The sequence below is a fragment of the Monomorium pharaonis genome, chromosome 5 (genome assembly GCF_013373865.1).
Source record: "Monomorium pharaonis isolate MP-MQ-018 chromosome 5, ASM1337386v2, whole genome shotgun sequence".
In the NCBI taxonomy this organism is placed as follows: Eukaryota; Metazoa; Arthropoda; class Insecta; order Hymenoptera; family Formicidae; genus Monomorium; species Monomorium pharaonis.
The window spans coordinates 138,681-165,344 of NC_050471.1; the positions used below are offsets into that span (position 1 = coordinate 138,681).

Genomic DNA, 26,664 nt, shown 5'->3' on the forward strand with positions numbered 1-26,664 from the left:
TACATATAATATATATATATGTACATATATATAGGATGATTCAGAACGACCCAGGTGTCCTTGCAATAACATATTTCTGAGTCAATTCGGAGATGATTTTTCATTTAATAAAAATTTTATCCAAAACTTACTTTTCAAATTATTAAATAAAATAGTTACCAAATCACGGGAAGCGTAGGCAGGAGTGGCACAACTCACCATTCAACACGGGTGATTACAAATTCGATGTCTTTTCATACTGCTTGACGGATAAATAATTTTACCGAGAATGAATAACACTTCACATGTAACTAACCTATCGATAAGTTTTTTCTCTCTCGTCACACAATACGCATCGAATTTACTCATGCATCGAATGATTTATAAATCTATCGATTTATTATACATTAATTACTACCGAGAAACTCATTCCGCGGCTTATTTTTATTAAGAAAAAAATTTAGATTGAAGTAATTGCTGATTACGCAATTACTGCAATCAATCAGAAAATTGTTGTCTTTTACGAAATGTATTACGTATCAATACTTTCACAAATTTACACACACTCACATGGGACCAAATCTATCTATTCGTTGTTATTAATTACTATCGGTTAATTATTCAATGACCGAAAATAATTCGAAGAAAACACGTTTACACAACGCACGTAACCCGACGCGAAGACTCAATGTCAATAGAACGAGAGGTTAATGTTTTCTTCTTTTTTGCCCACTGGATTTCTGTCCTCCCAACGACAAAGTACCACGGTTTATTGGAATTGATCGTCTGTAGATATTGGGCTACTACAGACCAAGGTTAATGTTTTTTGAAGAGCATTAAGTGTAAATCTATCGATAACTACAATCGATAAATCAATGTTCTAGTTTACACCGCGCGATCTGACCTATGCCCTGACCTATACCCTATACCGCGATTTAAGGTAGGCTAGTAACAAATTGTTTACACCGTGTAGACCTATACATAAGTTTGGACTAATGTAGGCAAGTAGTTTATGATCTAGTTTACACCGTTAAATCGGTTGGTACGCGCATCAAGTTATTGCGAACTAAATATTTGATATGTCCCTGTTTACACCGTTCCATCCCTTTTTACATGACATTTTCACTGTTGATATAAAAACTTCTAATCTAACTTTCTCTAACTAAAAATTCTAACTTTTAATCTCAATCTAACAACAGCCAGCAGCGGCGGTATACACTTGATCCAATTTGAATCGAATTAAGAGTTTAGAGCGCGCTGACATCTTTTAATACGCATATCAACTAGGGCTGCATTTCGATATTTACTGTCAGTACTGAAAATCTACAGTATATGTATATGTGAACCATAGATTTTCAGTACTGGCAGTGAATATCGGAACGCAGCCTTGGTCTAATACTCGCGATTGAGTATTAGGCCGGATCTACAATAGATGTAGTAAGCCCGAGAGTAAGCCTTATGTCATAAGAAATTAACCAATTATAATCGAATATGAGAAGAATAATCAAATATAATTGGTTAATTCCTTATGGCATAAGACTTACTACACTATTGTAGATCCGGACTTAGACCAGGGCCCCAATTCTATACCGCATCAGCAGTGCAATTCTGTAACTCGTTAAGAGGTATCGGTATCGTTATACAGTTGTTGCGCAGATATTTTATATGGTAAAAAAGCTGCGCAACGACAGTATAACGAAACCGATACCTCTTAACGAGTTACAGAATAGGCCTACAGTACCGCATACCGACAACTATCGGTGTCGTTGCGCAGGTTTTTTGCCATATAAAATATCTGCGCAACGACACCGATACTTGTCGGTAGGCGGTACATAATTGAGCCCCAGAGCGCACTAAAGTAATCCGCAAGCGTTTATACCGAGCGAATCAAGTGATTTGATATGGATATAGTACTTGATACGCGTACCAAGTGCTCGGTGTAAACTAGGTCTATATGTGTACGCTATAAAGCAGATCCATCTGTATTAGCATTTGCTAGTACACTTACACCATTTTATAGTACACCACCGTTTATACGCGTTACGTTGTATGGCCTAAGATGGGTCAGGGATCGTGAAAAAGTGACCCAAACAAGTTCGCGAGTGTTTACATCGTTGTGACCTATTGTGTTTGGATCGAATATAGATAGATGTATAGATCACAGACTAAACGTACGGTGTAAACTAAGTCAATCATTCTGATACCATGATAATGCAGAGTATCAATAAACGGCAGTAGAACGCTCCGAAGCATTATTACTAACGCCCGATTGCACCAACTTTATTTTAGCTTTAAGCGAGACTTAAATATGTCTAAGTCCTTATTTATTTTACAAAAAAAAAAGACAATCTCGCTTGTAACTAAAATTAAGTTGATGCATTCAGACATTAGTAATATACTTCGTTCTACTGTCGATTAATTCTCTGCATCATAGTATCAAAGTGATTGATTTATCGATTGCAGTTATCGACAAATTTATACTTAATTAATGATCTTCAAGAAACATTAACCTCTCGTTCTGTTAGCATTGCGTATTTGCGTCGAGTTACGTGCGTTGTGTAAACGCGTTTTCTTCCAATAATTTTCGGTCGCTAAATAATTAACCGGTAGTAACTAATAACAACAAACATATTTGTGTGTGTAAATTTGTAAAAGTATCGATACGTGGTATATTTTGTAAAAGACAATTTTTTGATTGACTACAGTAATTGCGTAATCTGTAACTACTGTAATCTAATTTTTTTAAAATAAAAATAAGCCGCAGAATAATTTACTCGATAGTGATTAATATGTAATGAATCGGTACGTTTATAAATCACTCGATCAAGTATGTGAGTAAATTCGATGCGTATTGTGTGACGAGAGAAAAAACTTGTAACTTATCGGTATTTATGGCTTTATTACATGTGAAGTGTTACATGTAAAGTGTTGTTCATTTCCGATAAAATCATCCGTCAAGCAGTATAAAAAGACATTGAAATTGTAATCACCCGTGGTGAGTTGCGCCGCCTCTGCTTACCTGCTCTACGCCTCCCGTGATTCGGTTATAATTATTTTATTTAATAATTCAAAAAGTAATCTTTGGGTAAAATTTTCGTAAAGAAAAAATCGTCTCAAAATTGACTGAAAAATATCTCATTGCAGACACCTGGATCGTTTTAAATCATTATGTATATAATCAAATGAAGAAAGCTGAGAAATAGTCAGATCAGAATCTCTTTAAGCTTAATAATATTTCATATTTCTTTAATTTTATGTATTGTAATAGTTTTCTCCAAATGTCATTATTTTTGATGTTGAAAGAGTTCTAATAGATTTGCTGCCTACGCTACTATTGTAAATCAATCCATTTTTATGATAAAAACAGCAAAAAAAGAAATTTAATACTTTACTAAAGTTAAAATAAAATAAAATAAAATTGTATCATTATAATTGAATCTGTCTTGGTATCTTAACTTCTATAATTTTGTAAAATTAAAAAGAATCAAAATTTGATTTAAGAAACATCTGCAAAATATTAGTTGCAAAAAATATCATCTCAGCCAAGATCCGAATTTGGATATTCCTATTTGCTGGAATGGCCGTTATCAATTTGACTAAAATATGTGATATTTATCACAGTTGATGGATATTAAAGAAATGTATCGTAAAATCAATGTATACAGATAATAATATGAGATTAAACTGTATTTAGTATAATTATTGACATATTATAAATAACGTATTTAATATAATTAAGGATAAAGAGATCAGTTATAGCAGGATTTTTATGCTTGATAATACTTCTTGTAGAATTTTACATTATTACATATATTTATAATACAAGTATAATAAAAATTATACAGAAAATTTAAAGAAATATATATATATATATATATTTCTTCTAATTTTTTAAAAACTGTTCGTCATTGCTTTTATAAAAAATAGTTGTACTTTAAGAGTATATTTTTCAAATTTGTCAAAATTGTCATTTTCATTGAAAAATGGCGGCTAAATCGCAAAAATTTATGAATTATATTTTTTCCACAATAATTCATAAATTTCGGATAACAGCTTATTATCACTGAAAATAATGGGACTGATATTCGCATTTCATTTTCGATCAAATACACAATTTTTAACATAGCAGATTTAATGTGGCGATTAAAAAGTTGCGAAAATTGTCGATTTTTCTACATTTTTTCTAAATTTCTCCATGAATCCTTTTTCAAAAACTGTTTGATGCGCAAATTATTATCAGTTTATGACATTATTTATTGGTTTATATCAATGGACATAATTTATAAAGTTATTAGGTAATAAATTTAAAATAGTAAAAATTGTTAACTATTAATCCTAAGCATACATTTTTCTTGCATGAGTTTTTATCAAAGGCGGATATGGTAAACAAAATTAATGAACAATGAGCCAATTTATTTCAATTTGAGTATCTGGGGGTTTTTTAATTAAAAAATTAAAAATGGCAGACACAATTCGGTGGATCAAGTTTTTGAAAAGTGGGCTAATTTATTTCAATTCGGATATCAGCGAATTTTGAGGTTGCCGATTATGAACCTGAAATCAAAATCAAAAAATGTAAAATACTGGATCCAATATAATGATCAAAGTTTTTGAAAAGAAGAGATAATTTCTTTGAATTTGGGTATTTGAAGGTTTTAGTGATTGCTAATTACGAATCCGAAATCACAAATTGCAAATCGAACAAATCGATACTGTAATATCGCAAAGTCATTGCTTTACAATGTTGTTTGTATAAAAGGAAGAAAAATAGTTCTTTTTTTAAGCGATATACAAAAAAAGTTCGCAGAAATAGATTTACAAATCTATTTTGAAATAAAAATCCAAATATCCAAATACCTCAAAAATTCAAATACATCTCTAATTATAATTAAATCCGATCACTTTTTAAAAACTTTTCTCGCCATATTAGATCTGCCATTTTTAATTTTCTAATTTCAATTTTAAATTTGTAATCAGCGATTTCAAAACCTCCCAAATACTCAAATTGAAATGAATTGCCCTATTATTCATTAATTTCGTCCACCATATTGAATCTTGACTTTGAAAAATTTTCCAATTCTGACTCCAGATTCGTAATTAGCGATTCTAAAAACCCATGTATACGAAATTCTATAAAAAACTTATGTAAAAAAGACGCATGAAGAAACGCATGTATGATTTCCGGGATTTCAAAAAAATTTTTTAGATATGGCCAGATATAATTATATATACATTTATCATATGATCATACATCATATTTGTCTCATAAACATATATAATTTTGTATAACCATATATAACTATATATGTAGCCTCATATAGCATTATTTCTGATCATGTTTAATTATAAATGATTATACATAATTATACATAATATATAATAATATATGGAATCATATACTTATAATAATATATAACCAATAATATGGAATTAAATAATTTTTGTAATTATTTTTATTTTTTTATATTAATAAACGTTTTACAAAAGTATACAAAAATTTAGTCATATTAACAACTTCTTTTCTTCAGTGGGTGTGTACATGGCATGCATGTATGCATAAGAATAAGTGGTTTTAAAAAATCGAAGGTTCGACCTATACAGAAGTACAGCCGAAAAAATAAATATATGTATAAACCATTTTATTATAGTCATACTAAATTATTTTAAAAAATTTTTATTTATCTAATTGTTTAAAATGGCGGCATACTGTCACGCTTCCGCAAACGCACGTTTTTTAATTTACGTGCAACGCTATTCTTACAATTTTTATCTGATTGATTTAAAATTTTAACATGATCTTCTATTCATCACACAACAAAGTACTTTTTCCTAAAAATAGCTGCCATTAAAAAAAATAGGTATTTTTTAAAACGGCTACGTACTTTGTAACTACAATCAATAAAAATAAGAATTTTGAATTTTTGTCCTAGAGTAAACCATCTTAAAGAAATCTTGCACGCAAAATGATGTCTTCAAAAAAAGTGTATTTGCGGAAGTGTGCCAATACTCCATCATTTTAAACAATTATAAATAAATAAAAATTTTTTCAAATAATTTAATATGTTTATAATAAAATGGTTTATATTTGTTTTTTCAATAAAGCTATATTCATATACCCACAAAAAATTCCCGAATTTATTTTAATTATTTTAGGACCTCAGGTGTGGATTATCCCTTAATACAAAGTTCTGATTAGAAATAATATAAAACAATACATTGCGTAACAAGTGCAGAAGGTCGGCTTTTTCAGCACGAGAGAAGTAAACGAATCGAAAGTGTACGAATCGAAGTGAAGGCGAATATGACGAATCACTTGCACGAATGGAAAAAGCCAATCCACACGTGTTGCACAGCGTATTTTTTGTTATCTGTGTCAAAGTGTACTCTTGAGTATGTACCTTGGGTGTTCACAAATTGACAATAAAGATCGCTCGATTAATCAAATATTGATGCTTTTTTTATTTCAAAATTGATTATTCACTCGATGTTTTTAGGTTCAATTAATCGATTAATTTTTTTAAAAGTGTATCAGTTAAAAAACAAAACAAATCTATATATATATCGCGATAAAACATAAAATATTACTATAATCTAAAAAGTTATTATTATGCGATTGCAATATTACAATGGTTAATTGAAAACATTGTTATTTGGTGTCAATAATGTTCGTAGTCTTATTTCACATGATATATACATCTCGTAATTTAAATTACAATACACTAAATAATACGTCAATAAATGTATAAAGTTTACATGTAATTTACGCGTATGTAAATGTAATTTGCGTATGTAAATGTAATTATATTAAACATTCGTCATTATATTAGATATAACGTTAGGCATTCCTTTACTTTTATAAACATAACGATATTTTGTTACCAAACGTTATGTGTCGTCCAATGATTTAATTGCTATAACGAGGACAAGAAAAGATTACTTTCTTTTAAATTAATCTTTATGAGTCTTGCAAAAGTCTGTACTTGAAGGTGACATATTTTTTTCTAAACTGCATATCTGTACCATCATGACCATGTATATAATCCCTTATAAAATTTGAGACTATCCAAAACCACTATCCTAGCTGGATCGGGACTGCAAAAGTGGCTCAATAATTCTTCGTTGAATCCACAATCGCTCAGATTTTCTTGTCCAAAAACGTTAAGTGGTATTGTGGTATCGTGATTTTCTCCTCTTGTGACAATCGCGTAGTCTATAGAAATATATTTTCACTATTCATAAAAAATTTTCTTTGATTAACAAATGTATTCACATACCTATACCATGCTTCGCAGCGGAAAACGAACTTGTTGTGATCAACTGTGCACAGCTTGCTGAATATTGCTCCAATTGACTGGATTTCATTAAATGACAGAGAGAAGGTAACACATGTGGCAAAAGGGGTCCTTTCAATTCGAGAGAATAGTATTTGTCGTTATTATCACGCACTATACTTTCTCGAATCTTTATCACAAAAAAAAAGAAGGTAACAGTTATAGTCAAAATTTTATAGCACTGTGTAACAAAGTTTTTTGTCTATGAAAAATGTAATATGTCTGTAAGACAAAATCTGACATAAAAAAATTGACATATAACTTTCAATTGCGTTTCATTCTACAAAATTAAATTATGAAGGTATCTTTTATAAATATTTGAAATTTAGAGGAAATTGTTTCAATGCAAAATACAATTTTGATTGTTTAAAAGTTACACATTTTCATATAAAATTGTGATCGATAAATTAAAAAATAATAAAATTAAAGTGAAAATAATAAAACTAAAGTAAATTAAAATTAAAGCGATTTTTTACTAAAAATGCATTTTAACCCAATCGTTTTAATTTTATTATTTTCTAACGATTAATTTTACGTAAACATATATATATATATATAATTGGCTATGTTCAGAAAACACAACCGTTGCACAACAGTTGAGTAATTCGCTAATATAATTGGTCTAAATTTAGAGATCTAACGGTAAGGACCAATAATCACTGACCGCTCACTGATCACTTGTGTTTTCTGAACATAACAATTATCAGACAATTACAAAATTTCATCTTGCATCATAACCAGCACAATTTCCTTTAAACGTCAATGTTTATAAAAAATAACAGTTTCATCAAGATTTCATTTTCATTTTCGCAACCATGTTGAACTTTTCGTATAAAAAAATACTTGTACAATATAAATTATGTTCTTTTAATTAAGATAAGGTTATATAATTTTGAATCCTTAATATATATTTTTATTGTTAAACATGTAATTAAACTTTTAATGTGCAAACTTTAGTTTAATTAAAAAGTTAGTAATCTAAATTATTTAATGTATCAATACCCAGATAGCACAAAGATTCAAAAAGAATTCAATTTTATATCACCAATTATAAATTCTTTTTGAGATGCAAAAAGATTTTTATAAAAAAATATTCAAAAAGAATTCATAATTAGTGACATAATTGGTGACATACAATTGAGTTCTTTTTAAACTCTCTGTGCTATCTGAGTCTGTGCTATCTAGAAAAACATTAGTGTTGACGTAATTAAAGTGATTTATTTTATTTAAAAAAAGTATTTAAAAATGTACTACAAGAAATACACTTTTGAAGACAGACTATATCAAGTTGTATCATTGATATTTTCTATAGATAAACTAATTTTTTAGTATCTACATTTTATGATAAAAAAATAAAACATTAACATTACTAAATATTGTTTGAGGTTGTACTATATTCATACGTAAACATTTCATTAATGTAATATTCGAAATTGTATCCTCAAACAAAAAAGAAGAGTTCCATAGAATTTTTACATAATAAGATTAATAAGCAAATGTTTGTTGACGTCATGAGATTACCAAACTTTAACCTCGAAAAACTCATTTTGTTTAGAATTGTACCATCCTATCTACCTTGAATGGTTTTAATGTAGCACCATGGAAAGCCGTCGGAGCCAAGAGTGTAGGAGGAACACCAGCTAACGCACCTGTCACTGCAATAGCTGATTTACAATTAATTAGGAAGTTAAACAACGCCTGCGTCTCCACACCTTTTACGAATACAAGAGACTGACTCAAACTATCCACTTCGCTTTCTTTTTCCAAAGTCATTCTCGTCTGAAATGAGTCATGATCTCAAGATAAACTCAGAGAATGGGCAATATTTATATGTATACCTGTGAGTTGTAATTAATTTTCTTAATTTCTGAATTTTCTACCCCAAGACTCTCGAGCCATGCATCTTGAGTTTCTTCATCTTCTTTTTCATAATTATCATTTTCTTGCTGACAATCGACAATATTGAAAACAGCATATGCCGTCTTAGAGTCAGAATCTGTCACATCAAATCGTTTTTTGGAATCCTTCCTTAAAGGCATAGAATATTCTATTTCTGAAATATAAAGCACAATTAATATTTGAAATCAGAGTTAAATAGCGACTAGTTAATTAATTAATTTAATTAAATTAGTCAGTTAGTGATAAGTTAAAAAGTTAAATAATAAAAATAAAAAAGTTAATAATTCTGAATTTAATTAATTTTAAATAAATTTTTTAACTTTAACTAGTAACTTTTAAAACATAAACTATAACTTATTACCTTTTTTCTTAAAGAAATGCTGAAGTAACCTTCAAACTTGATCGGGGTCAATAATGTAGAATCATTAGTGCATATCATTAATAAGATGTATTCTTTTATGAATTTAGAAGTCCTTTTGCAGAATTAATGTACACATATTAATATCAGTCTGTGAATTGGATTTTACATCAATAACAAAAAAATTTTCTTTATATTGCTCCGCTTATATAAATTTTCATGAAATTTTCAAATAAGAATTTTTTTATATGAAAACTCATTTCTAAAAGCTTATTATTATTTTTTTATGTAATGACAAGGATGCCTAATAATCATTTTGTGAGTACAGTTTTTAAAATTTTATAGTGTGGCAGATAAAAGTCATGAGACGACTACAGAAATCAATATCAAAAATATTTTCTAATTTTTTTCGTTTTTTAAATAAAATTATTGGTAGCAGCCTATATTATTGGCTATACTTTAATTGTGAAAAATTTATAATTCTATGAAATCAATAAAAAGATTTTTATTCAAAAATTTAGACTTTATTAAAAAATAATAGTGTTTAATTGGTAAAACAGATATCCCTTAAAAGAATGCTGGAATCATCTATTTTACTGATAAAAATACAGTAATTTTTGTTTCGCAATGTCTTTTTATTTCTTTTATAGATTTGGAAATCTCCAGATAGCCAGTATGATATAATAAAAATATTAGCATCTTGCTACGCATTTATGTCGTCCCTTGTGCTGTTGTTTGCTAGCATTCAATGTCGGAAATAAAATTCTTTGCACGTTTCAAACATTATGCTAGCATTACTTAAGATCAGTGTCGAATGGTAGCAAATAACAGCACAAGGGACGACGTAAATGGCAAGATGCTAACATCTTTATTAGCAACATGAGAACAATTTGTGCTCATACATACATTTGTGGCTATCTGGGTCCTTCAGAGTAAAAGTATATGCATTATTACCAGTCTGTGAGGGGGATAAAGTTTCTATCAAAAACAGAAAAAAATTATTATTTTGCTGTCACATCGTAACAATGTTTGCTTTATATAAAAGATCTACAGTTTGTACTTACGAAAATTAGATTTCGATGCCTAATTGAAACGCAATTGCAAAACAAAAATTTAGGTTATACATGCGTAAAAAGTCGGTAATAGAGCAATATAAAATTTTTTTTTCATTCTCGATATTAAGTCCAATTCACAGATAAATATTAATATGTAATACTTTAATTCTGAAAAAGAATTTCCAAATTTACAAATAAATCCGGGACAATTAGATCAAGACCAAAAACGCAAAAACATTTTTAAAGTTTATTTGTTCATAAAAATATTTGCTTTAAAATACAAATTATGTATCTTATTCAGGTTCGGAATAGATTGAGGAATAAGACTCAAGTGGAACCCCGCATTAGTGAACTCCACGTTAGCGGAAACTATTCTCTCCATATGCACTCGGCCCACGTGAGTAGCGTGAGTGGGGGATAGCAATGCAGTCGCGTAGTATGTAAGCAGTTACGACGTATTCCTAAAGATTTGAAAAATTTACGCAAATGTAAATAAAATAGCCAACACTAATTTAAAGTAAATTATTTAAATGTAATTATATAAAAAAAGAAACACTGATTGCGATCGAAGCTGGATTTCTGGTCTGATAATATTTTATTTATAAATTATATGTTGGAAAATAATAATAGATTAGAAGTGTAGGGAATATAATTTATTACAGAGATGTGAATTCTTCGAACGATTATAGTTAGGATTGACTTGACCTGAGACGTCGCTCTGCTTGCAATTTTATGATCGAATACATTTAGTCTTGAAGCGTAAACAAACTGGCTAGATGGCAATACTACTACATCCCTAAATTTCACGGAGTGAAACCAAGCAATAGGTCATCCCGCGTTAACGGATTCAGAGCCCGGAACAGTCCGCTAACGCGGGGTTTCACTGTATATTTGTCAAATTACCATTAAAAGCCGTAAAAAATTATATAATCAATTAAATAACTTTTTTTACGGCATTTAATCGTAATTCGACAATTATAGTCTTATTCCTCAATCTATTCCGAACCCAGGGATACCATTCATTTGTACGCTAAATAACTTTTATTTTGAAGCAAATATTTTTATGAATAAGGATGAATGAATGACTTTACATTATCGACCTCGATCAAGTTTGCGACCAGTTTAGGATTCCTTTAAGTCAAAAATTTGTGTAAAAAAAATTTTAAAATTAAAATACATTGCTGCCAGGTATGTAAATATGAAACCGGAATTTTTGTACAGAAAATATACGTTTATTGTATGAAAATGATAAAAAATATTTTATTCAAAGTATTGCCCATCGTTAGCTATACATTTTTCCCATCTCTCCGACAATTTGTGAATGCCGCGCCAAAAAAATTGTTCCTCTTTTGAAACAAACCCGTCATCGAGCCATTTTCGTACATTTTCGCAAGATGTGAAGCGCTGTTCAGCAAGTACATGTCCCATCGATGCAAATAAGTAATAATCGGATGGAGCCAAATCTGATGAGCCGCAAACGCCTCAATCGTTTCCTTAACCGGTTTTGCTGTGTGTGATGGTGCATTATCATGAAGCAAAATCACTTTGTGTTGCCTTTTTTAATATTCTGGTTGTTTTTCACGCAAAGCTTGATCATTTGTTGTCGGTAACGTTCAGTATTAACGATTTCGTCAAGTTTTAGCAGCTCATGATAGATCACACCCTTCTGATCCCATCAAACACAGAGCATTGACTTCCGTCCATAGCGATTTGGCCTTGCAGTCGATGTCGATGGTTTGCCTGGAGTTACCCATGATCTTTTACGCTTAGGATTCTCAAAATATATCCACTTTTATCGCCAGTCACAATTCGATGGAGAAATGACTTTCTTTTGTACTTGGCGAGCAGCATTTTGCAAGTGGTTTTTCGGTTTTCCTGCTGTCTTTCATTCAGTTCATGTGGAACCCATTTTCCCCATCTTCTGGATCTTTCCCATGGCTTTCAAACGTATGGAGACGGCTTTTCGTGTCATATTTAATTGATCCGCGAGTTGTTGCATTTGAGCGTCATCCTCATCCAACAATGCTTGCAATTCACTGTCTTCAAACTTTTTCGGTGGTCTTTCACATTTTTCATTTCTCAGGTCAAAATCACCACTTTTGAATTTTTTTAAACCACTCAAAGCACTGTGATTTATCAAGAGCATGCTCACCGTAAGCTTCGACAAGCATTTTTCTTCATTGCAGCAGTTTTCTTCAAATGGTAACAGAAAATCAATACTGTCCACAAGTCGTAGTTTCCAGGCACAAAATTCAACATGTTCGATGCTATTAAAAACTATGCTGTTGTATGAAACTTGTATTGTTATGAGTTGAAAATTTTTATCAGATGTCAAAACAAGAAAATGGCGCCAATGACGCGGTTTGCCGGTAACTACATTGATAGCTAGCGCCATCTATGGGCAAATTCTGGTTTCATATGTACAGACCTGGTATATAAAGAATATTTTTTTCTAAATACTAGAAGAGAGACGGCGGATATGGATTAGATGTGTTATAGAATTCACAATATTTCGTATACTTTGTGTTGAATTTTGAAGATAACCGTCAAAATTACTTTTTTATATACTATTCAGATGTTATAAGGTGGTCACTAGTTATGAATATTTATCATGTCTGTAAAAGCTACAATATTGCAGGTAGTCGAAAGTTTTAAGTTAAAGGTATATATTCTTTACGTCATTTTGAGAAATAGATTAGATATTAGTCTTTTAACTTTAATGTAACTTGAAAGTAACGTTAAGTAATGTAACTTTCAAATAACGTAATTAAATTTAATGTTTGTTGTAATGTGTACATACATTTGTAAAGTTGTATTGTTTGCGTTCAAGGTTATAGACCACTGGCGATTGTCGCGAGTCTGAGTCCTATAATCCCTTCAAATGTAATTTAGTTATATTTTTATTTAGTTATATTTTCATTTTACTCGTTACCTATATATTGTTAATCGCAAGAGTTAAAGATTTTTTTACATATATTTTTGATACTTTTTTGTTATACTATGTATAAGATACTGATATTTTTGTGATACTAATGCGCAAAATCCGCAGAAGAACATTAATTTTTTATCTTTTCAAAATAAAAACCATTTTGAAAATATTTATTGGTAGTGGTCCATATCCCTCTACAGATTTCATAACCGCAATGTTTTTCCCCCTTCTTCAGTAAATTTTTATGTTCGTTATGTATATTCGAAGAACTTCTGCTTATAACATAATTGGTAGAATTTCATGGATAACTTGTACCGACAAGAATTATATGTCACATAAATATTTACTGACTTACTTAAATAAAACAAAATGGTTTACCTACTCTCTTTCGCCTTTTCTCGTTTATTTATTTTATATAACTTAACAAATAAAATATTTATTTAAATATAAAGAAGATGGTAATATGGCCAGTACGAATAATATGACTACTCATATTATCTCCGTCATTAACTGACGAATTCTAATAATCATTTATGGAATCATTTGTTTAGTAGTCTGGTGTTTATAGTGACGCTAATATGACAAAGCGCAACAGCCAACATTTATTAGACATTTTTACATTCAAAATTTCAAAAATTTGTTCAGGTACATTTTAACATTTCATTATACATATTTCCTCATTCATTTTAAACTTAAACACATTATCACCCAAATTTATAAACACTTGAGTATTTTTTGTTATTTAACTCTTTAGTCGGCTGTACATATCTCGAATTATACAAAATTAAACAATAATATAGGATTTTGCTAATATAGCCATCTAAGCGTGCTGGTAATATAATCACTTTAAAAATCTCAATATCAAGAGAATTTCTCGATAAATCGATTGTCACTGTGGTGTTAATCATTCATGTGATAGAGCATGCTTGAGCAATGAATGTGGATGCGTTCCAGCATTTGGTATCACTTATTTTTCTGTAGATAGAAATATGTAATGATAGAAATTTCTACTTCCAGTTAAATGGTTAGATTATTCGCATTAAATATTTCTGAAAAATATCATTTTTGAGTGATTATAATTCTAAAGTGTTTTTATAAAATCTTTTTGTTAATAAAAAAGCAAAAATTAAAAAGATAAATAACACAATTTTATTAAAGATTGATTTCTAAATAATGGAAGATATTTAATGCATACTTTATTTTATTATTTATTACAACTATAAATGAACATGATATAATCAATATATATTAATTAATTTACTATTAATTATTACTATCTTTTACATACCATTAACCGTGTAAATATTAATATTAAATATTACATTCTATTAAAATTAAAAATTTACATAAATTTAATAATTAATGATTATATAATTTTCCAATTACAGCAGTGAAAGGATTTATTTGCAAACACTGCAGTGGATATATTATTTCAGCTTCCATTATTAACCAAATGTTAGACAAATAAAATAATTCATTCAGAAGCACTGTATTTCTTATTTAATAAAATTTATTAAAAAATGCTCAATTTATAAAAAAAATTTTTAATATTAACTTACACCACAAATCTTTTGATAATTACTCCTCTACTCTCTGGCGGTAAAATAAAGCTAAACAATGTTCCAGCCACAACTCGACATTGTGTAACACTGTGTCACACAGTGACGACACAATGTTTCATAGCTGAAAAACACTCATTGTCAGTATTACGAGTCACACACACTTTCCATAGAACGTAACAGTAAGGTTTCGACATATAAGATTGGTCAAAACCTTACTGTTACGTTTTATGAAAAGTGTGTGTAACTTATGTCTAGCGACAGAAGGAAGAAGTTATTTTCTTGTATGTATTTTGCAATATTTTTTCTCTAATTATAGCACAATATATTTTGAGTGTGTTTTACTTACTTTACAACGCTCACGAGCTACTTGTCTATTAAATATTAAACAATTCGTTCTTTCAATTTAAAGTTATTCTTATTTAATTCCCGTTAACTATAAATTCATCTGTTTTAATATAACAATTTATTTTACACAAATATGTAATTTTTTAACAGAATACTGTCACTTTTTTAAACAAAACTAATTTTTTACATCTATTTTTGTGGTGGCCATATTACTCTCCATTTTTCTTCGGCCCATTATGCAGTACCGTTAAATTTTAAAAATAATATATAATATAGTAAATATTTCATAATATTGAATTTAAAATAAAACGAAACAAAAATATAATATATACATATAAACAACATTTTGATATAATTGTGTGAATATAATCGTGAAGTTTTGACTCAAAATATTGATTATTAACAAACTCCGATAACCATTTCTGCCGTGACAAATGTTGACAACTGACTCTATTGCCAAAAATGCAGCAAATGAGAAAAGATATCTTGTCATTGCAAACACTGTTAACAGATATTTAGCAAATATTTAGCAACGTCTCATCAGAATACATGACAAAATAATAGTGAACTGTGAGCAGATTTATTGAAAGTATTGATGACAGATTGACAACAAACACCAAAGTGCAAACAATGTCAGCAAATTGCCTGTAGAAATGCAACAGCATTTGTGCGTCAAAATACGCGACAGATTGATACCAGAAACGCAACAGATCTGTCCAAATGTCAAATTGGCAATAAAAAGCGCGGCACCGTCGATAGGCGGCCTACTATCTCACAGCAGATTTGTACCAAATATGCAGATCTGTATTCATAAATGACAACAAATTGGCGACAGATTGTGCTAAGAAAAAAGCCTCAGAGAAAATTTCGTATATATGTGTGATTAAGGAATCGGTCCAAGGCAGTCTGAGGGTAGAAACAGAGCACTAGTTTAATTCACAGATTAATATTAATATATGTATTTTAATTCTGAAAAAAAATTTCTAAATCTATAAAAGAAATATATACGAAATCTTATTAATGATGTGCACGAATGACTCTACATTATCGACCTCGATCAAGTTTAAAAGGCAGTCCAGCATCTTCTTAATACTTATTATTCTAATTTTAAAAAATTCCTAATTGAGTTAGTTTTTTTGTTATTGCAATTCTTAATGTGACTAAACATTAATTTTATAATTAATTAAAGATGATTATTCGATTACAAGTGGATCTTTCTATTAAATTTTCCTGTAAAATTTTATATGTATTTTCAAATTTATTAGTTTGATAAATTGCGAGCCGAATAAATTTGATGCATTTACCATAAATTTTAAAATCTGCTTTTATTTTTATTCCATAATGTAGCTAGTTTGACTAACAAAAAGTTTCAACTAAGAAATTCAAATAAATATTAAATTTTAGCAAGATATGTAGAAGAAATATGGTGGATATCCATTATAAAACAAATTATTATTTTTTGTTATCAGAATTTTCTCTAAAGTAGTAAATTGCACAAACTAATAACTGATCTATTTCATTTTTTTTTATTATCAATTACATTTCAATAAGTTTTCAAATCAATAATTTAAAGAATTAAGTTTTTTCTGATCTCCATTGTAGTTGAATAATAAAAAACCAGAACTAAGTATTAATTTTATCCCTTCAATGTTATTCCAAACAATCCTTTCTAAAAAAGAACATGGCATCGATACTCGCATCTCTCGAAGTATTGTTGTCGCTTTTCCGCGATGCCGATTAAACGTTTGTGAAATAAGCATCTCAAAGTTTAGCATCTCATAAAAATACTGCAGAATTACATGCATGCAGCATAGTTCTACAGTTCTTGATAAGTTTCAACAATAGTTCCGTTGAATTACGTATTTTCAATAAATTTTTATAAATGAGATGCTAACTTCCAAAATCACATAATAGCATCTCACCGTATTTCGAATATATGACCACAATAAGTTTAAAAAACATTTTATTTAATTATATCACCGTAACTTTAAAAAATTATTGTACGCGTCCAGAACTATATAGAAACTGCGTTAAAATAAATTAATCTGTCGATATTCGATTAGCACTTCACGTCTAGCATTCAAAATTCAAGTTTTCCGGGCAAAGTAATTGTTTAAAAGATGTTTTAATTAATTATAACACCGTAACTTTTTAAAAAACCATTGTACACGTCCAGAACTACATAAAAACTGCGTTAAAATATATAGAACTGTCGATATTCGACTAGCATCTTACGTCTAGCCCTCAAAATTCAAGTTTTCCGAGCAAAATAATTGTTTAAATAATGTTTTAATTAATTATAACACCGTAACTTTTTAAAAAACCATTGTACGCGTCCAGAACTATATGAAAACTGCGTTAAAATAAATTAATCTGTCAAAATTCGATTAGCACTTCACGTCTAGCCTACAAAATTCAAGTTTTTTGGGCAAAATAATTGTTTAAAAAATGTTTTAATTAATTATATCACTTTAACTCTATAGAAAATTATTGTACGCGTCCGGAACTATATAGAAACTGCGTTAAAATAAATTAATCTGTCGATATTCGATTAGCACTTCACGTCTAGCATTCAAAATTCAAGTTTTCCGGGCAAAGTAATTGTTTAAAAAATGTTTTAATTAATTATAACACCGTAACTTTGTAAAAAACCATTGTACGCGTCCAGAACTATATGAAAACTGCGTTGAAATAGATAGAACTGTCGATATTAGATTAACACTTCACGTCTAGCCTTCAAAATTCAAGTTTTTTGGGCAAAATAATTGTTTAAAAAATGTTTTAATTAATTATATCACCTTAACTCTATAGAAAATTATTGTACGCGTCCGGAACTATATAGAAACTGCGTTAAAATAAATTAATCTGTCGATATTCGATTAGCACTTCACGTCTAGCATTCAAAATTCAAGTTTTCCGGGCAAAGTAATTGTTTAAAAAATGTTTTAATTAATTATAACACCGTAACTTTGTAAAAAACCATTGTACGCGTCCAGAACTATATGAAAACTGCGTTGAAATAGATAGAACTGTCGATATTCGATTAACACTTCACGTCTAGCCTTCAAAATTCAAGTTTTTTGGGCAATATAATTGTTTAAAACATGTTTTAATTAATTATATCACCTGAACTCTATAGAAAATTATTGTACGCGTCCGGAACTATATGAAAACTGCGTTAAAATAAATTAATCTGTCGATATTCGATTAGCACTTCACGTCTAGCCTTCAAAATTCAAGTTTTCCGGGCAAAGTAATTGTTTAAAAGATGTTTTAATTAATTATAACACCGTAACTTTTTAAAAAACCATTGTACGCGTCCAGAACTATATGAAAACTGCATTGAAATAGATAGAACTGTCGATATTCGATTAACACTTCACGTCTAGCCTTCAAAATTCAAGTTTTTTGGGCAATATTATTGTTTAAAAAATGTTTTAATTAATATCACCTTAACTCTATAGAAAATTATTGTACGCGTCCGGATCTGTATGAAAACTGCGTTAAAATAAATAATTCTGTCGATATTTGATTAGCACTTCACGTCTAGCCATCAAAATTCAAGTTTTTTGGGCAATATAATTGTTTAAAAAATGTTTTAATTAATTATAACACCCTAACTTTTTAAAAAACCATTGTACGCGTCCAGAACTGTATGAAAACTGCGTTAAAATAAATAGAACTGTCGATATTCGATTAGCATCTTACGTCTAGCCCTCAAAATTCAAGTTTTCCGGGCAAAATAATCGTTTAAAAAATATTTTATTTTATTATATCACCGTAACTATTTAAAAAATTATTGTACGCATCCGGAACTATATGAGAACTGCGTTAAAATAAATCGAATTGTTGATATTCGATTAGCATTTCACGTCTAGCACTCAAAATTCAAGTTTTTCGGGCAGAATAATTGTTTAAAAAATGTTTTAATTATTTATATCACCCGATCTCTTTAGAAAATTATTGTACGCGTCCATATCTATATGGGAACTGCGTTGAAAAAAATAGAACTGTCGATATCCGATCAGCATCTCATGTCCAGACCTATAAATATAAGTTTTCCATCAAGATAGTTGTTGAAAAATACTTTCTAAATTTTTTAAATTAATTAATTTTGTCTATCTGAGATGCCAGTTACACCAAATCCACGTGCGTAGACGTACACGCATATATACGTATGTTTTGTAGCAAAAAATTTTTTTTTATTAATTTAATCATCAGAACTATTGATAGGACGTCTCTAAACGATAGAACTCTATAGATTTAGTCTTTTCTGTGGTCGTATATTCGAAATACGGTGAGATGCTATTATGTGATTTTAGAAGTTAGCATCTCATTTATAAAAATTTACTTAAAATAGGTAATTCAACGGATCTATTGTTGAAACATATCCAGAACTGTAGAACTATGCTGGATGCAAGTAATTCTGCAGTATTTTTATGAGATGCTAAACTTTGAGATGCTAACTTCACACACGTGCCGATTGGTTCTCTCGTTGTGCTTACTTCGTGTTGCGAGAGTAATTATTGCGATTGAATTTTGACAGCTGTCAAATTTGTATAAATGGTTATCTATACGGGAAGAGACTGGGAGAGATGGAAAGAGAGAGAGAGAGGGGGGGGGGGGAGAGAAGTGCGTGCATCCGTGCGTGTGTACACTGTGAAGTATTTTACTCAAACGAAAGATTTTCGAAAGTTAGTTTTCTGTATTAATTTTTGCAAAAGATGTTGATCTCATTTTATATGGAAAGGTACACATATAATGTCAAACTATTTAATAATTTATTAACAATTGTTATTTTGTTTTTCAAACTATATCGTCAATCTCTAATACTAATTAAAGAAAAAAAAACAAGAAGAGTCAGAGCTGACAACATTTCGTTACATTTCAGTGTCAATATCATATTACTTTAAAGAAGATTTATGTATGTTGTATATATTGTATTTCTTTTTTCCTTTTTTTTATGTGTATAATATTTTTAAAGAAGAAAGAAAATTAGATAATAAATTAATGTATGTAAGTATGCTTGCTTTCTCTCTCTCTCTCTCTATTTCTTTTTCCTTTCTTTTTGTATAAAATTATTTATTTATATAATTATTATTGCAATTGTTATTTTTAAAAAGTAAAAAACTAAATAGCGCGCGCCTGTGTTCTAGTAAAATGTAAAAAATAATACATACAAATATATACCAAAAAACTTTCTTTTGTTTTGCCAGTTTTATAATTTAAATTGCCGAGTTGGAAATCTTTTCTTCTAAAATAGTTTTTCAAATCACAAATATTCATAAAAGCAAGTAAACAAAATTCTCTTGTTTCTTACCTTCTTGTTTTAATAAGTGACGGAATCCACGTGTTGTAGGTGTGACAAGAGCATGAATCTCTGACAATCCACAGATACCGGCGGCACGGAAAAGCACTGTAAATGTATTTGCGCATACATAAAAGTATGGACATTGTCTCGCCCGCAATAAATGAAACAAGGATCTGAAGCTGTCACACCATTCTCGATACAACGCATCTTTCATATTTTGATTATTTATTATCAATGCGTTATTTGCAAGAGATGAGCTCACTTTGCCAGCAGAGCGAGGAAATAATTCTAACCATGGTAAAGATGGATGTTGCCATGTTAAACAGCATTGATGAAACCTAATAAAAATATTTAACAAGCATTACGGGAATTAAAAAAAAAAACTAAAATTGGTGAAATTAATATTTTTTTAAACTAAATTAATTGGCTTATAAAATATATTAATATATATTATTGTAAAATATATTAACCCATTATAGGCGGCCAGAAACGTGCCAATAGTATAATTCCAAACGATAAAGCATTTGGGGCATCTTGTAAAGACATGTTACAAACAAAAAAAAAATTTTCTTTTCTCATTCAAAATTCAATGACGGACCCTTATGGAAATTGAATTTCGATCGAATCGTCTGAAACTTTCAGAAAAGTTAGTTCTTACTATGCTAATCAAAAGTCATAATGGCCACAAAGTACAGAAATGCCATTTTTTACATCAGTGAACCTAGCACCCCCACCATTAAAAAAAGATTGAAAATACCACATAATTTTCTGCTAATTATCTGCTAATTTTTTGCCCTAGTCCCGAATTTTTTGCTCCTACCTGTTCGCAGGAAATTAAGAATAAAAGTGGGGGTTCATGGGGGCTAAGTTCATGTGAAAGTAGCATCCCCACTAATAAAAAAAGCATAAACAAAAAACAAATATACCAGAATTTTCTGCTTATTTTCTGCTTTAAAAAACTGTAAAGAGATATCAAAAATACTGAACGGTTATCAAAGTACTGGTACTCAGAACAGATCAAGACATGCTCCAAATGGCTTATAATTTGGAACCTTACTATTGGCAGATTCCTGACCGCCTATAATAGATTAATATATAATTATATTATAATAATTAATAAATTTATTTATTTACATTAAAAGTTGCATTAAGATTAAATTAAATGATAGTATTTGTATTAATCTGAATATATATTGTAATTTTTTAAATAGTAAATAACATTACTCTAAATATTAAAATACTTTTAATATAGTTCTTTACATAAATATTTGCAAATCAAATTTATATGAAATAAAAAAGAAATTTTGTTTCTCATGGGAAATAATTTTTATATAAAAATATATATTTTTTTATAATTATATTTTAAAACAGTTAATAAGTTAAAAATTTTTAAATAAATAACAAAAGTAATGCAGAGCATTTGAAAGTAAAAAATAACTTTTTTTAAATTAACTAAGTTTAAAAGTTATTAACTTTGTACTATCTGATTTTTAAACTTTTTAACTAATTATCAAAATTGGAAAGTAACTTATTATTAATAACTTATTATATAACCCTTATTATTTATTTATAATGCTGTTTCTGTTATCAGTATTTTTTCTATATTATAACGGTAATAGTAATGGTAATTACCTGTTTATAGTTTTATACAATAACAAATTTTATTGTTTTTATCATAAAAATCATATAAATGTATAATAAATGTTCATGGATTATATTGTGATTAACTATTAAATAGTATGTATGTGATTCAAGTCGAACCAGGGGCCCGATTCTTGAATTCACTCGCAAGAGAAACGTATTCGCAAATTCTGTTTTTACATAAAAATTGGAAATTTATTGGTTGTCGTATGGCTTTTAACCAATAAACTTGCAACTTTTCTGTTAGAACGGGTATTTGCGTATACGTTTCTCTTGCGAATAAATTCAATAATCGAGCCCCTAGACTTTTGAATTTACAAAATAAAAGAATCAATATCAAGGAGTGGAAACTTGCATTTATCCTTCGACACACTCCCCTGCTACATTCACACATCCATCCTAGCACCCAATCAATGCCTGATAAGCCCCAGCATAGAAAGATCAGCCATCACGTCTGAACCATTTTAGGACAGCCAGCTTCAATTCGTCATTAGTACTGAAATGGGGACTTCCCTTAGGGATCCAAACTAGTGGAAATCACTTGAAAAGGAGTTCTTCAGAGGTCACCATTTCAGCACCGATGATGAAGTGGAGCTGTCTCAGAACAGCTCAGACGCAATGACAAACCCTTCCATGTCAAAGCTTTCCAAATATCAGCTAAACGCTGGGATAAATGTACAAATGCAGCATAGGAGTACGTCGAAAAACAAATGCAGCTTCCACATTGTTTCCACCTATTTTGATCCCTAAAGGAGTTCCTGATAACGAAGTAAAGCTCTCCTAAAATAGTTCAGACATGATAGTGGATCTTTCTATGCCGGGGCTTTGCAGGCATTGGTTGGGTGCTGGAATGGATGTGTAAGCGTAGTAGGAAAGTGTGTCGAAGGATAAATGCAGTTTCTGCTTGATATTTGTTTTTTTATTTTGTAAACTCAAAAATCCCAGTTTGACTTGAACGACTTAATATATAAACAAGTAGATGTCACTTTAACAAGTAACCTTTACTAAGTGACACATGCCAATTGTTTCATTTTTAAGAATCTGATTCAGGAATCCAAAAGAAAATAATTAATGCTAAAAGAAAATTCAATATTGCTTAGATATTTTATAAAACATTTATAAAAGGTATTTAATTTAAATGAATATACAGAATGATAAAATGTCTGGTATATAATGTATTTTTAGTATCGACTTACATGTTTTTTGAAACCAAGCAACTATTGTTTTAAGTTTTTTTTCCAAAAATGCCTTATAGAGATACTTTTGCTGCTTTCCATTTATTTAAAAGTGAAACTGAGTCACTCAGTAATGTATTTTATACTCAGATAGTGATGTCATTACTCAGTGATTTAAAGAAACATGCAAGTGATCACGCTTATTTTAATGACAAAATTATCTCAATATATAACTTCTAAAGTGAGTATGCGAGACTCAGTAAAGCACACGGTTTTGAAATTGCTCAGATTGTAGGAAAAAAGTTGCTCAGTTGGATTTCACTTGTGAAAATGTAAAAGGAACGTGCACTTAACTGAATTATGACGTCACAAGTGAGAATTATCTGAGTTTTGATGTAAATGGAGAGCAGCAATAATCATATATCTTCCTCATATCATATCAAATAAAATAGTCTGTATAAATGATGTAGCCATTGAATCAAAACAGTATTTTATTAGCATATAATATTTTTTTCAGGTTCCTGAATCAGATCCATAAAAATGATCTTAATCGACATGTATCACTTAGTAAAGGTTACTTGTATAAAAAGGTCACCAAAAATTTCATTAAAAAAGTACCGAAAAAAGTAACAAATCATCATTTTTTAAATAGTAGTAACGCATTACTTTTATAAAATGTTTCTAATCATGCTAATTAGTCATCTATTCTGACAAAAACAAGCAAAGAATTTCCTACAAAACTAAGACGTATTTTTAGAAATCTAAGTTATAGGATTAAGTTATTCTCTAGCACTAGTTTTAGTTGTACATCTTGAGAATTACGCTCCAGTAAAGAACAGAAAATTTAAAAAATACAGTAATATGAAATTTCTAGAAGGAAACTTTTTCGAAGTCCAAAAATTTTTTAGATATTTTAAAATAAATTCTTTGAAAAAATATAAATATAAGCTTAAAAACTTTGTTTTTATATTTATTATGTCTAAAAAATATTGTCATATTTTTACAAAGAGAAATCTAAACAAATATTTTTGTTAAAAAAGATTTATAAAGATTTGTAAATAAAATGTGAGTTATTGCTTTGTACTTTAAATAATTTATTATTATTAGATAATATAAATTATTTAATAAATCTATTATCTTTTCTATTTTTATTATTATTAATGTTATAAAAAAATTAAATATGAAATATTAAAAGATGAATAGATAATAAATATAAATTTCTAATCAAAACTAAATAAATCCAAAAGTTCATTTTTTTACTAGATCTTCAAAATATTAAACATACAACTTTATTTCTATACATATGTCTAGAGAAAAATTATTATTTTATATAATAAACTTAAAGCTAAGACTCAAAGATAATTTGTTTCCTAAAAATTTAATTATTAAACTTGTTTAATTTTTGTAGGAAATCCTTTAAATATAATGAACAATTAATAAAGATAACCTTGCATTCGGACTAGTATCCAAAGTTGTCTCTTTCTCTCCAATATTTAAACATCTCACAAAGCCTGTGGTACCTGATGCTTCTTCACTTGTCTTGAGCTTGCTAGTCCATGGAAAAGGCTTTGGAGACATAAACTTTATTATAGTTTTCAATGTCCAATCTATAGGAATATACTTTGCGCCCTTTGAGACATTTATATCTGAAGTCTGACTAGTGTAATCTAATTTTGAAAGAACATTAGTAAAAGTTAAGGAATCCTTTATAGATACATCTGTCAATTTCTCTCGTTGTGTATTGATATTTAGTAATTCAAATAATGTGTTATCGTTACTAATCTCTAATCCAGCTGATGTTATATTCTTTTTTTTCTTGCATGTTTCATTAATGGCAAAAGGATTCTTACGCTTCTGACAGTAAGATATACATTGCAATATATTATTACTAGAGTTAAGCACATCTAAATTTGTAGTGGTTTGTTGTGTGTCAATAGTAGTCATTTTATTTATACGTGCTTGAAGTGCACGTTTCTTTAATTTCATACGATGCAGCTGCATTACTTGATCAGGACGTGTCCATTCCAATGTGCTTATATTTTCTGGTTCTGCCATTGGCACGTGTAGAGTTAGATTTGACATACTACTGTAAATTTCTATATATAAAACCCAAGAAAACTATATTTACTATATTTACTATAAGATTTTCACATAAGATAGATATTCTTAGGTTTTCGTAGTTAAAATCATCTTGTTGTATCACAAATAATTTCGTAATTGTTACATTTACGTGGGTTTAATAATTGATAATTATAAATTCATAAATGCACTCGAGCAATATAACATATTATCAAAATGTCAAAAACTTTTTGTTGAAACATATAGATTAGGTATCGGAACTTTTAGCTGTAAAGATAACATTTACATTAAATTCAAGTTCAAATTGATTCGATTTCTAGATAAAAAGAAGAAATACATACCGGTGTTTATTATTCACTGATTACTTGGCAATATCAACCGATCAACACAAAGAAAGTATAAGACTCGGTTTCACACTTTCACCAGAAAGGAACCTGAAAGCACCTGAGAGCAGTGAGAGCGGCCACTGCGGCCTTTTTCGTAGGTCTGTCGCGTCACATGCCCCAACATGCTCCTATTCACCCCAACGCACTCCAATACGTTGATTCCGATGACGCCAACCTATTAGAATGCGTTGGAGTGAGTAGGAGCATGTCGGGGCATGGCGACGCGAACAAACCATAGGTCTGTTCGCGTCATATGCCCCAACATGCTCCTATTCACCCCAATGCACTCCAATACGTTGATTCCGATGACGCCAACCTATTAGAATGCGTTGGAGTGAGTAGAAGCATGTCGGGGCATGGCGACGCGAACAAATCACATAAGTCTTTGTCCTTAAGGGAGTGTTCCTACCGAGCGCGTCACGCGTCGCGTCGTCCTTCGCATCCAATCAAAACATCTATTATATTTTATCATAATAAAATGGGACGTTTTGATTGGACGCGAAAGACGACGCGTGACGCGCTCGGTGGAAGCGCTCCCTAAAGGGCTATCTACAATGGAGAGTTGTAGGCCGTAGCAGTAATCGTAGACAATATTTTCATTACGTACTGTTTTA

General features: G+C 29.6%; 1 protein-coding gene across 2 annotated transcripts; it reads right to left on the bottom strand.

The window, feature by feature from the left end:
- Positions 1–5,414: 5,414 nt before the first annotated feature.
- LOC105834134 (protein downstream neighbor of son homolog) lies at positions 5,415–26,177 on the bottom strand. Of its 2 annotated transcripts, XM_012676393.3 has the most exons (7): positions 26,006–26,175; positions 25,033–25,931; positions 20,779–21,107; positions 9,149–9,363; positions 8,886–9,089; positions 7,254–7,440; positions 5,415–7,189 (listed from the first exon to the last, which is right to left on the bottom strand). In XM_012676393.3, exons 2-7 carry the CDS (start codon positions 25,665–25,667, stop codon positions 7,002–7,004), a joined length of 1,758 nt encoding a protein of 585 aa, XP_012531847.1. In that variant the 5' UTR covers positions 25,668–25,931; positions 26,006–26,175; the 3' UTR covers positions 5,415–7,001. The 2 variants fall into 2 exon arrangements, with proteins under 2 accessions (XP_012531847.1, XP_036142477.1); XM_036286584.1 differs by lacking the exon at positions 5,415–7,189 and having other exon boundaries at positions 7,254–7,382; positions 26,006–26,177.
- Between the last annotated feature and the right edge of the window lie 487 nt (positions 26,178–26,664).

Bases quoted from the DNA above. Each gene is read 5' to 3' on its own strand.
- LOC105834134 (XM_012676393.3), bottom strand. From the start codon at position 25,667: ATGTCAAATCTAACTCTACACGTGCCAATGGCAGAACCAGAAAATATA. The intron at 9,364-20,778 runs GTAAGAAACAAG...TTTATATTTCAG, and splicing joins TCACTTATTAAAACAAGAAG to AAATAGAATATTCTATGCCT. The intron at 9,090-9,148 runs GTATACATATAA...GACTCATTTCAG, and splicing joins AAATTAATTACAACTCACAG to ACGAGAATGACTTTGGAAAA.